This window comes from Miniopterus natalensis, chromosome 17, assembly GCF_054644295.1.
Source record: "Miniopterus natalensis isolate mMinNat1 chromosome 17, mMinNat1.hap1, whole genome shotgun sequence".
Lineage (NCBI taxonomy): Eukaryota > Metazoa > Chordata > Mammalia > Chiroptera > Miniopteridae > Miniopterus > Miniopterus natalensis.
This window is the reverse complement of record NC_142097.1, coordinates 16,206,960-16,223,324: the sequence shown is the minus strand read 5'-3', so window position 1 is coordinate 16,223,324 and position 16,365 is coordinate 16,206,960. Positions and strand designations below refer to the sequence as shown.

Genomic DNA, 16,365 nt, shown 5'->3' with positions numbered 1-16,365 from the left:
TTCGGGCTCCATCCCCAGTAGGGGGCATGCAGGAGGCAGCCGATCAATGACTCATCATTGATGTTTCTATCTCTTTCTCTCTCTGAAATCAATAAAGGCATATTAAAAAAAAAACAGAAGAAAGTAAAAAGATCAAAGCAGAAATCAATTAAATAGAAAAAAACAATAGAGAAAATCAATGAAATAAAAAACTAGTTCTTCGAGGTAATTGGTAAACCTCTAGCTAGATTGATCAGGAAAAAAAGACGTAAATTATCAATATCAGGTGTGAGAGGTGACATCACTACAGATTTTACAGGTACAAAAGGATTCTAAGGATATAGTCCTTTAAGTATGAATAATTTTATGTTAATAAATTTAACAACAGATAAAATAGACAATATCCTTGAAGGACACAAATGATCAAAGCTCACTTTTGCTACAGAGGACATTATTTGATATTTGATTGAAACGTGAGTGGGTTTGAGGATTAGATGAAAGTTATGTATCAGCATTAATGGCCTGATTTAATAGAGATATTACTGTTCTTTAGTAGAATGTTCTTCTTTTAAAATATTTAGGAATGGTGGGACATCAGTTCAGCATTTTACTCTAAATTGATTTACTTGACAATGTTTTTGAACTCAACTTGCAGTATTTTTGCTAAGTTTGAGATTATTTAAAAAAAGAAAAATCTTTAACAATATTAACAATATTTGTGTGCCCCTTTATAACAAGCATGTATTTTAACAGGCAAGTTTCTTTCTTTTACAGCGGAACGGAAGCCTCCTTTATTTAATATGAATGCAATGAGTGCCTTATATCACATAGCCCAAAATGAATCCCCTACACTACAGTCTAATGAATGGTGAGTATTGCTAAGAGATACATTACTCAACATTTTATAAATTAAATGCTTTCTCATAATGTTATCAAAATGATTTCATTTCAACTAGGTAAAATGTATTACTACCTGAAGAGATATTAAAATAGGTTTATTCCTGTAACAAATTGTGTAATTAATTCATCATTGCTTTGGAGTATATTATTTTTATTGGCTTATTAAGAGACTGTGTACTATTGGTTTGTGAAATTCCCTCAGTGAACCTGTATTAAATAAACTGTAGGCAAAGATAAATAAAATAAAATAAAATAATAAAATAAAATAGGGTTATTTTACCCTTATATCACGTTTATCCTTGATTGTGTCTGCTTTTCATAGCATATATATCTCAGTGATGCCACATGGATAAAAGTATTGCTTTTTACAAAAATTCATATCTTATATTTTCTTTGAACTTTAGGAATATTTATAACCCTGATTATATAATAGCTGGCACAATTTAAACATTACTATTTTATAACTAAAATATGTAGATTGCCATACCTGTAGTGATATTTTGCTGAGAACAGTTTATAATTTATATGGTATAAAGCATAGGTAAAATGACTTGACTTACCAGATTATCAGATAATTTGTAACTTTGGGATCATTCTAGTTGTGTTATTTATTATTCAGAATGCTCTGATGTTCCTTTTCCTAGTACTTCCTTGATAAAATTAAGTTCATTTATGTAAAGAAGTTTATGCAGAACAGATTGACAGTTTTAGAAAATTAGAATTTTTAGTGATAGAAAATTTTAGTGGGAAATTAATTCTTCAGGCAGTTGCATAAATTAGGAATACTTTATTTTTTTAAAGGTTACATAATTAGGTCACATTAAAAGGTCTTTACTACTTATTTAGATATATGTAGAAGGAATTTTTTTGGCAGAGTTTACTATTATGGGACATATAAATAATATATTGAACACAGATTGTCTTTATACTGTGATACTTTGGGGATTCAAAATGAAATATTTTCTTGCACAAGGGACATAAGTGTTATTTGATACTTAAGACAAACATTGATGGAGTAATTATTACTTACTGTCTTGCTCACTGAACTCTTCATTGATTACATACTATAATAATACGTTGCAGACTTCATATGTTTTTAAAAATATCTTAATTGGTTTTTTGGGTTTAATGGAAGTTCTATCCATTTGTTCAGGGACACCAAATACTCAGATATGCAAAATGCTCTCTCCAAAGCTAATAGAGTGATGTTCTGAAACATGCAATATAGGAGATAACCCAAGAAGCAAATAAAAAAGAGATGGCTTATACGAGAAAACAAATTGAGAAAAATGTTATTTTAGATTTGAATGCAAAGCAGAAAAAAATTGACTTCCCTAATTTTGCCTCAATTTAGAATGAGTTGTGTTTTTATGTGGGAGCAGGATTTTTAAATAATCTGTGCAAGTTTATCTTTGAAAAATGTTAAAGTTTCACTGGTTGCTTTAGATGGTCTTCATAGATTTACATGAAATATATAGTGTATTGTGTCTGCCTTTTTTTAATATTTTTTTTCCATCCCAACCCTCCCACCAGTAGATACATACCTTGATTTGTGGATCTGTTTTTAAAGGAAATAGCAATATGTTCACTTGATACTTTCCTTTACAATAGGTCTGATTATTTTCGCAACTTTGTAGATTCTTGCCTCCAGAAAATCCCTCAAGATCGCCCTACATCAGAGGAACTTTTAAAGGTTAGTTCTATTATACTCTTATGTCGGTTTTCTACCCAAGAAATTATTTTAAAGAAATAGTTTGCTCAGTGGTTAGAGCATTGGCTCGCAGACTGAAGGGTCCTGGGTTCAATCTCAGCCAAGGGCACAGACCTTGGTTGCAGGCTCGATCCCCAACCCCGACTGGGCCGCATGTGGGAGGCAACCGATCGATGTGTCTCTCTCACATCAATGTTTTTTCCTCTCTTTCCCCTCCAGTCTCTGAAAAGCAATGGAAAAAATATCCTCAGGTGAGGATAAAAAAAAAAAGAATGTACTTTATTTCTCTTTGATTCTGAATCCGTATTAAGAACGCTCTACTAGTTTGGGGGGGGGTTGGTTTTAAATATATCTTTATTGATTTCAGAGAAAGGGAGGGAGAGAGATAGAAACATCATTGATGAGAGTCATAATTGATCAGCTGCCTCCTGCACGCCCCCTACTGGGGATCAAGCCTACAACCTGGGCCTGTGCCCTGACTGGGAATGGAATCTTGATCTCCTGGATCCTAGGTCTCTGTTCAACCGCTGAGCCACACCGGCTGGGCTGCTCTACTAGTTTTTACTAAAATATTGTTTGGAACTTTTCTCAGGTGCTAAGTTTTTTCATTTGTTTTATTCAAAATTGATTAACTGGTTTTACCATGGCTGAATAGAATATATAGCCAAATATTCAAAATAGTACCAAATTTTTATATGTGAAAGAATATATTCATGAGTTATAATTATAAATTTTAATTTATATGGAATGTTTTATTTCAAAGTTGACAAAACATAGTTTAATTTTTAATTTAATTTTTATACTTATACTACTTTATATATTAATCTGTCCTATATTAAAATAATATGAGAGAAAGAAAAATTATGTGATATATTTATATAAATATTGTGGGAGAAAAGAGATTGCAAAAGAAACTTAAAAATGGATATCATATTTTTGTTTATTTTCTGGAAATACATTTTTCCAACTTAATGAAAATTAAAAAATCTTGTAAATTCTGTTCAGTGTGCAATAGATTTGGTTGCCTATTTTAAATACATTATTAGTATATCCTTTATATTCTCAAAAAAATATTATTTCATGCCTGACCAGCTTGGCTCAGCAGTTGAGTGTTGACCTATGATCCAGAAGATCAAGGTTCAATTCCCAATCAGGTCACATGCCTGGGTTTTGGGCTCAATCCCCAGTGTGGGGCATGCAGGAGGCAGCCAATCAATGACTCATCATTGATGTTTCTGTCTCTCTCCCTCTGCCTCCCTCTCTCTCCCTCTCTCTGAAATCAATAAAGATATATATATGTATATATATTTTAAATTATTATTTCATTTGGAGGCTCACCATTTTATTAATAACAATAGTATTGTTGGAATTAATATACTTCTTAAAACATCTAGATAAGACATTATTAGGAAGCAGGATTTGGCTCTCTCTTTGTGACCCTAAGCAATCTTGTTGATTTTTCACTATAAGATATAAGTAGGCTATTATTACATGAATGTTTTAGAATTTCAAGAGGTTCAATTTATTTTCACTGATACACAGCAGTTAAAGATACAGAGGAAATCTTCATATATATATATATATATATATTTTTTTTTTTTTTTTCAATAGTATTATTTGCAACCATAGTATGTTGAAGAGCAATATAAAGTTTCAGTAATGCTTGGGGAATTCTAGGCAGTAATCTCACTCATGGTCTCAGAAATGAAAGCCTGAATAAATAGGTACTCATTACAGCAATAAAATGTTCAGTATACCTAGGAATTATGTTAGTGAAAAATAAGCAAGATTTATATGTAGAAAATTATCAAACTTAGAAATATATTATTTTTTGATTAGACTGAATATTGGCCCCAGCGCATGGCTCACTTGGTTGGAGCGTTGCCTCAAGCACCATAAGGGTTGTCGGTTGATTTTTAGTTGGGGCACATGTCAAGGTTTCAGATTTGATCCCCTGTTCAGGGTGTGTACAGGAGGCAACTGATCATTGTTTCTCTCTCAACCTCTCTCCCCCTCCTTCTCCCCCTGTTCCTTCTTCTCTCTCTAAAATCAACAAATATGTCCTCAGGCAAGGATTTAAAAATAATAATAATAATAAGACTGAGTATTGTAGATAGTGGTACATACCAAGAAGCTAAGGCCCAGGAAAAAGGGAGAATGTGACCGCCTTCTTACACTTGTCTAAGCGTAATCTCTTTTGATAAAAACCCAACCCACCAGGGCCAGGTGTTTGGTATTTGGACATTAGATCCCAAGTCTGCATGTAGTATTCATTTACCTGTATTGAATACTGAGTGTGTTGGCATAGCCTTATTCAAAATGACAGGAAGTAATCAAGTGCTTCTTTTTCTTTGACCTAATTACATTTCTGTTGAAGTCCATCATAAAGAAAAAATAATAATAGAAAAAAGGTTTTTTATTTATGAAGCTGTTTATCTCAGAAATAAAAATTGGAAATAACCATCCAGAATTAGGATAGTGGTTAAATAATTTTGGCATAAACATTTGATGTGATATTCTATAGGCATTGTGTGTATGAATTGAAATAACATGATACTATGACAATGAAAGTAGAATAAAATATATAGTTATAACTCTGCATAGCAAAGAAATAAATTTAAACTAAGAAGGTAAAAGTGTTATGAGAATTCAAGGGCATCTCATGAACTCAAGGTAGAAGGTATCTTTCTGCAATCTATATTATAACTGTGTATTTATAAAACATAATCTATACATAGAGAATTTCTGAAAAGAAATATACCATCACGGGGATGTAAAGTACAGCATAGAGAATGTAATCAATAATATTGTCATAACTATGTATGGTGCCAGGAAGGTACTAGACTTATTGGGGGGGATCACTTCATAAGTTTATTTTTGGTGTGTTTTTTTACTTCATAAGTTTTTAAAACACCTACTGAGCTGTACACCTGAAACTAATATAATATTGAATGTCAATTGTAATTGAAAAAAAGAAAGAACGAAAGAAAAGAAATATACCAAAATTTAACAGTGGTAATTTTAATGGTGGAATTGTTCTTCCTACTTTTCTGTATTTGATAAGGTTGAGCTTTATTAAATGTTATTAGTAAAAATCACTAATAATATAATGGCTTTTAATCAGCTGCTAGTGTTTTATAAAGTGTTGCTTATGCAACATGTAAAGGAGCCCATAATGTTCAAGTTTATATGACATAAAACCACCATCAGTAAATTCCTGTTGAAACCTAACTCAGAACTGAACATGCCTCATCTATGAAATCAGCAGTTCTAGAGTATGTAAACCTTTATTTAGCCCTTATTTAGGGCTCTAATTTAATAACTGAACTTAATTCTTAGAACTTAATTAGACCTTTTTTTTATTTTAACTCAGCATTTTCAGTTGGCCAACAAAGGTATAATGTTCAAAGTTTTTATAAAATGTGCACGGTAGTTACATAGGCACGGAGTATGTATGTGTAAATCACAACTTTGTAAATGAAAGAATTCAGAAGTATAATGGAATTAGATAGCCATAGATTATATGCATTATCTATCATAATTATGTAAGGTAGTAATTCTAGGATCTGAGAAAGGGAAGGGGTACATTTGTACTAATTGAAAAAATACACAGTATAGGTTTCATCCTGACTTTTAACTTCTGTTATCCAGCACATGTTTGTTCTTCGGGAGCGCCCTGAAACAGTGTTAATAGATCTCATTCAAAGGACAAAGGATGCAGTAAGAGAGCTGGACAATCTGCAATATCGAAAGATGAAGAAACTCCTTTTCCAGGAGGCACATAATGGACCAGCAGTAGAAGCACAGGAAGAAGAAGAGGTAATAGGTTAGAAATTACTGAAATGTTGAGCTCTCTTTATTGGCTTTTTTACTTAGGCAGTTTGTCTTGCCACAAATCTTTTAGATCAGTGGTTCCTAGATTGTGTTTTCTTAACACTGGTCCTGTAAGGATCCCAGGTGGGGAAAAGATTTTGCATTATTTAGACCCAAACCCTTCATAGCGTACATTTGCATAGTAATCTAGTCCCTCTCAAAGTTCTTGGCCACTGAACCCTTTTTTTTTTGCCTGATTCTCCAATTTCATGGGACATACCTTTGGAAGCATTTGAAGTTATAAACTGTGGAAGTTGCCAGAGGTTATTACAAAGTTATCGAGCATTCTACTCTGTCACCATAGGCACTTGATTCTTTTCAGTTCTGTACAATTTTATTCCATCTACACAGCTTTAAAATACTCATTTTATAGATGAGTAAAGCAAAGCTCAGAATGGTTAACTAACCTTAGGTAAGGGTATGTAGGTTCAAATTCATATATCATTCATTCTCAAGGCCACAGTCTGTCCATGTTGCCTGTTAGGGAGAATGGAAATACAAATTTGTAATAGAAATGCTAAAGAACTTCCTCACAAGGAGATAGACAGCAAGATGATTGATTGATAGATAGATAGATAGATAGATAGATAGATAGATAGATAGATAGATAGATAGATAGATAGATAGAAGCTTATTTGTGGAACTATCTTTTTCACTCTAAATACTTTCCATTTTCTTCTTTGCTCTTGTTAGAATTCCAAAACTTGGATTCTTTTGTATTGTGTTCCAGTGAAGGTGATCACTTTGCATTCTGAAACAAGGAGCAATAGTTACTTACTTTTCTTGACTTACAGTTTTGGTTTTGGTTTTGGTTTTATTTTGTTTTATTAGTTCTTATAATAATCGTTAGAAAATTGTTTGGAGCTATTTTAAACATATGAATAGTTTAGCAAAGTTGTGAAATTAATAAAATTCTAATGTAATTAAATCTGTAATTCTAATGTAGCATCCCTGATAGGCTAGGGATATAAGTTCAGATAGAAAGGTAGATATAGATATATAGATACAGATATATACCTGTATGTAGCGAGATATACACACCATGGGTGTATATTAATTAAAGTCTGCATATCTTACAGAATTTTGATATGGTAAGACTACTATAATGTTGGTACCCAGATACCATTGCTTTCCTGGTTACTTCAGAAAAACAGTTTTATGATTACGATTAAATATATAGGTAATATTTAATTTACACAGAAATGGATAAGGAATTAATGTTAATTATTTGGTGGTAGAGGATAGAGTAGAGACTATATTCTGAGGGAGAAAGGAAAATATAATTACAAAAGGCTTCAATAAAAATAACAACTAAAAGGAGTTGTTTACAAGATAAAAAAAATTAAAGGGCTTGTTTTAACCATGGGAATCACTGAGAAATGAGCAGCATCTTTCTATATAGCCCATGAGATGTGTGGTAAAAATGGATTTCAAAAAATGTCAAACAATTTAGAGAAAATGCTACGCTTTAGAAATAACGCAAAACTGATTAACTTTTTCACATGGTTGGTTTTCACACTTGCTGGTCATTTTTATTTGCTTTACTGTCAAGTGACAGTTGGTAAACTTACTTGACGAATAAAAGGAATTTCTCATGATAGATCTTTGACTTTCTAAAGACTACGTCAAGTAATGTATTAGGTACTTATACTTAAGAATTCAAAAGAAATACAGATATTTGAACCTGATGCTCTTTTCCCTTAGGAACAAGATCATGGCGTTGGACGAACAGGAACAGTCAATAGTGTTGGAAGTAATCAGTCTATTCCCAGTATGTCCATTAGTGCCAGTAGCCAAAGCAGTAGTGTTAACAGTCTTCCAGATGCCTCAGATGACAAGAGTGAGCTGGACATGATGGAGGGAGATCATACAGTGATGTCTAATAGTTCTGTCATCCACTTAAAACCTGTGAGTATTTGGGTTTCAGTGAAAATTTTCAACTTTGGTAAATAATTTTCAACTTTGGTAAATAATTTTCTTCATCTGATTAGTTTAAGAGAAGTTTTTTGTTTTGTTTTTGTGTTTTAGAAGTTTGAAACATAGGCTTGCTAATTCCCAGTGTAATAATCTGCATTTGGGAAACTAATGTTTTGAGAATACAAAAAGATTATTTCAAAAATCTTAGAAGAAAGAAATACAGAAATACTATATAATTTATTATTTGAAGTTACTTAGATGGAAAATAAAGTATTTGAAAATAATAAGTATACACATGAAATTAGTGATAATGGTTGCCTTTGGGGAGTAGGAGAAAGGGTTAGAATGATAAAAAATAACATTTGGCCCTGGCCAGTGCTGCTCAGTGGTTAGACCATCGTCCCATGCACCAAAGGGTCACAGATTCAATTCCTGGTCAGGCGCATTCGTGAGGCAACTGATCTGTGTTTCTTTTACTCTCTCCCTCTTCCTCTCCATTCCCCTTTCTCTAGAATCAATGAAAAACATATCCTTGGGTGAGGATTAAAAAAAGAAAGTAACTTTTGCATTATCCATGTTTACAATTTTAAAATAAAATTGAGTGTAGTTGCAGAAAATTATAAATTCTGGGTATCAGAAATGGGGGTGTTTGCTACATTATTATTTGCACTTTCAAATGCAAAATTTTAAATTTTCTTGAAATTATTTGAAGGTCAGCTAGCTCCTTTCAGCAGTGAATAGGAATGCTTCCTTTTTAACTTAACAATTGTGGCATTACCTAAAATGTTAGTAGGCCCATTAGCTAAAAGATGGAACCAATACAAGCGTCCATCAACAGATGAATGAATAAACAAAATGTGGTATATACATCTAATGGAATATTATTCAGCTATAAAAAGGAATGAAATTCTGATACACACTACATCGAGTGAACCTTGAAAACATTATGCTAAGAAAGATAAGCCAGATGCAGAAAGACAAATACTGTGTAATTCCACTTATATAAAATATCTGGAATAGGCAAATTCATAGAGATAGAAAGTAGATTAAAGGTTACCAGGGCCTGAGTAGAGGGTACAATAGAGAGGTTTTTTTAATGAATACAGAGTTTCCAGTTGGGGTGATAATAAAGTTCTGGAAATAGTGGCAATGGTTGCACAACATTAAGAAAGTAATTAATGCCACTGACTTGTATACTTAAAGATGGTTAAAGTGGCAAATTTTGTATTACATATATTTTACCACATACAAAAATTTATTAAGAATGGTTAGATAAGCAGTAAGTGTTATTCAGAGCAAAATCATGGTTAATTTTTATATTCATACAATAGAATCAGCAATATAAAAGATTAGTCCCACAATTAGTTTGGTTGCTACTTAATTGACTTCTCTTTAGTTAAGGAACTCAGGGAATATATAAGGAAAGACATCAATTTACAACTGTTTTTTTATTACTTGGACAAATGGCAGAAGTATTATAAAGTTGTTTTTAAGCTATATTATTGCTTCTAAAACCCAAGAGCCTTAGAGTAATTAATTTTATTACTGCTGTTTAAAATACTGCTGCAGGTTTCATCGTCATTATTTTGAAGTCATACTAAAAATTTGCAATTTTATATGAGTAGGACATATAAATCTAGCCTTATATATTTTTTTATCCTGAATCTGTGTGCTATTTCATACACTGAAGAAATAATGTTTCCTAATTCTAACTATGTTGAAAATAAAATATCAGTGTTCCCAATTTTAGTTTGTTTTTGCTTTTACAATTATATCTGGGATTTGTTGGTCAGGTTGTTTTTAAACTAATTTTCTTGAAAGTTCAAATAAACTCTGTTCACCTGAAATAGTGTTGCTCTTTCTTTGTCTAGGAGGAAGAAAATTACAGAGAGGAGGGAGATCCTAGAACAAGAGCATCAGATCCACAATCTCCGCCCCAAGTGTCTCGTCATAAATCACACTATCGTAATCGAGAACATTTTGCTACTATACGGACAGCATCACTGGTATGTACTTCACTGGAATTAAAAGTATATTTTTCATGTTGGACCTTGTCATCTGTATACTCAAATATAACTATTTTTTTATATTTGTTATTTTGCAAAACATTCATTCAGTATTCAAGTGCCTATTATGAGAAGGATTATAAACAGAGACATTAAACTAATAATATCTTCAAGACATGTACACAAATAACTAATATGTTAGAATATATTAAACACTTAAGAGGACTACAAGACACTAAGTAGGAATTCACATTACTTTTAATTCAAAGCATAAAGGAAGTATTTATAAAACAAATTGTTTGAGCCTTAAATAATTAGTTTTAGGCTCGAGGGAGAGGAGAAATGTTATTTCCATATAAGAATTAACAATAAGGAAATATTAAGGTTAACCAAAATGAGTGGGAATGTTTGGGAAATGTCAGGTGATGCAATTTGATATACTCAAAATGTAGGTCGTCTGATTTTTTTCAAATAACAATAAAAATTATTTGTTCATTACAGGAACATTTTTAATGGGGTACTTATAACCCTGATCAGTCAGATAGGTAGGACCAAAACATAGCAAAGGATTCTAGGTAGAGAGAAATTATATTAAGATATTATAGGAAAGGTAGGATATTGGAAAATATAACAGAAAGAAAAAAAGATATGGGAGTTATCTGAAGTATTAGCTACATATGCAGATTTTATAAATTCCATGCTCTGTGACCTGTGAATCTGTATGACATGGAGTCAAGAACACCATCTCCCATTATAATTCAGGTCATTCCTACTATTCTGCAACATCTAAATAATTTTTTGAACAGAGCAGGTGGCAAAAGTTGCTTAATTTTTTTCCATGACTATTTTAATAAATACATAGAGAGGGGCCAGTTTGCGGGGAAACTTAACCATCCCCTAAAAAAACAGGATGTGTAAGATTTCTTGTCATCCCAGAAAGTTCCCTTCATACCCCTTTTTAGGTAGTTCTCCATTTTCATGACCCCACTTTCTGTTTCTTCACTATTGTTAGGTTTAACTGTTTTTTGATTTTATATAAATACAATCACACAATGTACTCTTTTGAGTTGAACTTATTTTGCTCAGCTTAATGTTTTTGAGATTCATGTTGTTGTATTCAGTCTTTTTATTACTGTGAATAATTTTCCATTTATTCATTCCTTCTGTTGATAAGCATTTGGTTTGAATCTCATTTTGAGTTATTATAGGTTGCTAAAAGTATTCTTGTATAGTCTTTATGTGAACGTGGTGTTTTAATTTCTTTTTGGTAAATACCTACGTGTAGAATTGCAGACTCATAGAATATATGTATGTTTAACTTTATAAGAAACTGTTGAACAGTTTTCCAAAATGGTTGTACTATTTGACATGCCCATTAGCAATGTCTAAGAGTTGAAGTTGGTTTACATCCTGTTCAACATTTGGTGTTGTCAGTCTTTTTTATTTTAAAGCCATTCTAGTGGGTGTCAAATAGAATCTCATAGTGGGTTCTTTTTTTTTTTTTTTAACATTTCCCTATGACTAAAGCTATCACCATAATCACCTTTTCTTGTGCTTATTGTCTGTTCATGTATGTTCTTTAGTGAAGTGTCTCTTCAGGTCTTTTGCCTGATTTCTTATTCAGAAGTTCATCCTTTTAATATTGATTTGTAGGAGTTCTTTATATAGTCTAAATACAAATATTATATCTTGTATAAGTCTTTCAAATATTTTTTCTCCATCTATGATTTACCTTTTCTTTTTCTTACTGTTTTTTTGATGAGAAATTAATTTTTAGTTTTAAAATACAGTTTAAACAACCCAATTTAAAAATGGGTGTAAAGGACCTTTACACTTTGAATACACCTTTATCCAGAGAAGATACACAAATGGCCAACAAACACATGAAAAGATGCTCAACATCATCATTCATTAGGGAAATACAAATCAAAACTACAGTGAAGTACCACCTCACACCCACTAGAATGGCAATTTAAAAAACAAACAAACAAAAAAGGAATATAAGTGTTGGAGAGCCTACAGAGAAATTGGAACTCCTGTATACTGCTGGTAGGATGTAAAATGGTTTGACTGCTGTGGAAACAGTTGATTATTCCTCAAAAAGTTAAACATAAAATTACCATATGACCCAGCAATTCTACTCCAAGGTATGTACCCCAAAGAATTGAAAACAGGTATTTAAACAAGTGCATGTACACAGAAGTTCATAGCAGCATTATTCACAATAGCGAAAAGGTGGAAACAACACAGATATTCACAATGGGTGAATGGATAAACAATTTATTACATATGCATACAATGAAATATTATTTAGCTATAAAAAGGAATGAAGTATTGATACATACAACATGGATAAGCCTTGAAAACATGCTAAATGAAAGAAGTCAGACACAAAAGGTCATATATGATTCTGATTATATGAAATATCCAGAATAGATAAATCCATAGAGACAGAAGACAGATTGGTGGTTACCTGAAGGGGGGAGAATAAGGAGTAACTGTGTAACAGATAAAGAGTTTCTTCTGAAGTGATAAAAATATGTTGTAACTAGATACAGGTAGTGGGTGCATAAAATTATGAATGTACTAAATGCTACTGAGTTGTTCACGTTAAAGTGATTAATTTTATATTACATGAATTTCACCTCAATTTAAAAATCCAATTTATATATATATTTTTCTTTATAGTCAGTGTGTTTTGTGTACTGTCCAAGAAATATTTGCCTATCCCAAGGTCGTGAAGATATTCTACGTTTTCTTCTGCTATAGGATTCTGGGGTTTATGTTTAGATTAAATAGATCTTTTCAAATTAATTTTGGTATGTGGATTGATATAGGAGTCGAGGCTTATTTACTTATTTTTTTATGCAGAGCACCAGTTGTTTTAGTAGAATTTGTTAAAAAAAAAAAAAAAAAAGTTTTTTCTTTCTTCTTTGAACTAACTTTTTGGTAGAAGTCAATTGACTGAATATGTATGGGTCTTTTCTAGATTTTATTCTGTTCCTTTGATCTACTCAGCCTATCCTTACAACCACACTATTTTGATTACTGAAGTGTATGTCTTCCATTTTTTTTCACCCCCGCAAGATTGTTTTAGCTATTCTAGGTCCCTTTACATTTTAGTTCTAAAATAAAAATTTTAGAACTAGTTTGTCTGTTTAAAAGACCCACTGGAAATTTAAATGGGAACTGCTAGCTGGTATCTCTTATATTAATTACCTACTTAGTTAATACTAGAGTGGTCTAAAATTCTTTCAAAAGAAAAATATTTTGCTTTATTATTTTCTTCTAGGTTACAAGGCAAATGCAAGAACATGAGCAGGACTCTGAGCTTAGAGAACAGATGTCTGGCTATAAGAGAATGAGACGGCAACATCAAAAGCAGCTGATGACTCTGGAAAATAAGCTAAAGGCTGAGATGGATGAACATCGCCTCAGATTAGATAAAGATCTTGAAACTCAACGTAACAACTTTGCTGCAGAAATGGAGAAACTTGTCAAAAAACATCAGGCTGCTATGGAAAAAGAGGTGGCTGATTCAGTATTAATGTTTTTAATGACTGAATTTTAGAGACAGGAAAACAGAGAGAGAAACAATGCTTTACTGTTCCACTTATTTATGCATTCATTAGTTGATTTTTGTATGTGCCCTAACCAGGAATGAGACCTGCAGCCATGGCACATCAGGACAATGCTCTAACCAACTGAGTTACCCAGCCAGGACTCAGTATTTCTAATTTATTTATTCTAGCTTTTGATCATCTCAGAATTAAGGTAGCATTTTGATGTTAGTGTATCTATTCCCCAGAACCAAGCAAATTAATTGGGGAAAGGGAGAAATATTTATATAATGTGAATAATATCAAGTACTAAGTCTGGGAACCAGTGGACATGAGATCATCTCCTGATACTTAATAGTTTTATAGTGTCACAGTGGTAAGTCATTCAACTATTCTAGGCCTTTGGATACCCTGGTTATTGAGGAGTTTGATAAATCACCCATCAATAGGAGGTTTAGGTCTCAATATCATTCATGACTCTCTTTTTTAAATAAATTTAAAAAAATAAAGATTTAGCCCATTTGTTTAATATGATAATTATGTATTTTTAAGGAGTCTTGTCATGCTAAACCTTTTCTTCTGTTTTTGGTGTCCCATCTGTTACATTTTATTTTGAGAGTCATGTTTTTCAAGTAAAACATAAGCTTCTCAGTAAATTCACATAAAATCATCAAATATGTCTGGCTAGTCCTCATTGAAGCATTATCATAGTTACCCTGTTTATATTTTTCCCCCACAAAAAAAGAACCACTCTCTCACAATAGTAGAGAAGTTAGCAAAATTTATGGTGTAAATACTTGATTTTGAAATAATTTGGTGAAAGAAAGTACAGATATTTAGAATCCTATTGGGTTTTAGGTAGCATTTTTAAACTTGAGAAGAGGTAGAAACTAACATTTAGGAAAGCAATTCATGAAACAAGATTTGCAATGTGATTACAGATTTGTTTAAAAAATATATATATGTGCATGAAAAAATTAGGAAGGATATCACCAAAATGTTTATATTGGCTATTTCTGGGTGCTAAAATCATATAAGATTTTTCTTGTTTTTGTTTTTTTTATTTCCTAAATGTTCTACAATGGGTATATATTGAGTATATAATTAGAAGTAAAACAGATGATATATTTTATTTTAAAGGTGAGTTTAATTTTACTGGTTCTCTAAAATTCATATAGTAAAAGATCTGAATCATAATAATACGGGAATTCTCCTTTTTGTAATGCTTATACAAATTTTATGTTCTTGGGAAACAGAGGTATCCTTGGTGATATGTATTAAACTGCTGCTTTGAATCTGCTTAACTAATGTACTCCATTTAAAAAATTTCTTACAGGCTAAAGTGATGGCCAATGAGGAGAAAAAATTCCAGCAACATATTCAGGCCCAACAGAAGAAAGAACTGAATAGCTTTTTGGAGTCCCAGAAAAGAGAATATAAACTTCGAAAAGAACAGCTTAAGGAGGTACTTTATAAAAAATTTCACAGCAGTTAATCTGATTAGTAATTATATCCAATGCTGATCAACTCATAGAAGCATTAAGATAAATTTTTCTTTTAATTTTTTTCTTCAATTACAGTTGACATTCAATATTATATTAGTTTCAGGTGTATAACATAGTGGTTAGACATTTATATAAATTACAAAGTGATCTCCTTTATAAGTCTAGGACTTACCTGGCATGATACATAGTTATTACAAAATTATTGACTATATTCCTTATGCAGGATAAAGTTTTCTTTTGTTGTTTGTAGTCACTAAATGTATATCAGTTTGAATGACGACATTGATTATGACCATTTACTTGTCAGTGAAATAAGAATCATCAGTTGAGTGGGATCTAAAAAGAATAACCTGAAAGTACAAATTATTTTACTTATAATAGCTTTCCTATGCATTTATTAAGTAACTGACTCACTAGAAATAAAAATACTTGAGCTGTGAAAAAAAGTCCCACATTTTCTTTAAAAGTACCATCTTTTTTCTTACTTTTGGCTCAGAAGATTATAATAATTTGTTCTTCCAATTTTAACATAGAGCAAGGATAAGAGACTTATTTGCTCATCATATTTTCTTTAATAGGAGAACATGTTTATTATTTCTTTATGGCCACCTGATTTCATTCATATTCATTTGCCCTTTATCAGCTGCGTTCCTTTTTTTTTTTTAACCCTCACCTGAGAATATGTTTTTATTGATTTTTAGAGAGAGAGAGAAAGAGAGAAAGAAACATCAGTGTGAGAGAGAAACATTTGATTTGTTGCCTCCCATACTTACCCCGACCGGAGATTGAACCCAAAACCTAGGTATGTGCCCTGACTGGGAATTGAACTCACAACCTTTTGGTGTACAGGACAACAAACACTCCCAGCTAGGGCTATGAACTGCTTTCTTGAACTTCGTTTAAACGAAGATGTT

General features: G+C 31.9%; 1 protein-coding gene across 2 annotated transcripts in view; it reads left to right on the top strand.

The window, feature by feature from the left end:
- TAOK1 (TAO kinase 1) overlaps positions 1–16,365 on the top strand; it is a 112,513-nt gene that overhangs the window by 68,983 nt on the left and 27,165 nt on the right. For both annotated transcript variants that reach the window (XM_016201952.2, XM_016201953.2), the window contains 7 exons: positions 754–847; positions 2,491–2,572; positions 6,242–6,409; positions 8,168–8,371; positions 10,252–10,386; positions 13,679–13,915; positions 15,283–15,411. In XM_016201952.2, coding sequence (XP_016057438.2) covers positions 754–847; positions 2,491–2,572; positions 6,242–6,409; positions 8,168–8,371; positions 10,252–10,386; positions 13,679–13,915; positions 15,283–15,411 — 1,049 coding nt within the window. The remainder of the gene's footprint in view (positions 1–753; positions 848–2,490; positions 2,573–6,241; positions 6,410–8,167; positions 8,372–10,251; positions 10,387–13,678; positions 13,916–15,282; positions 15,412–16,365) is intronic.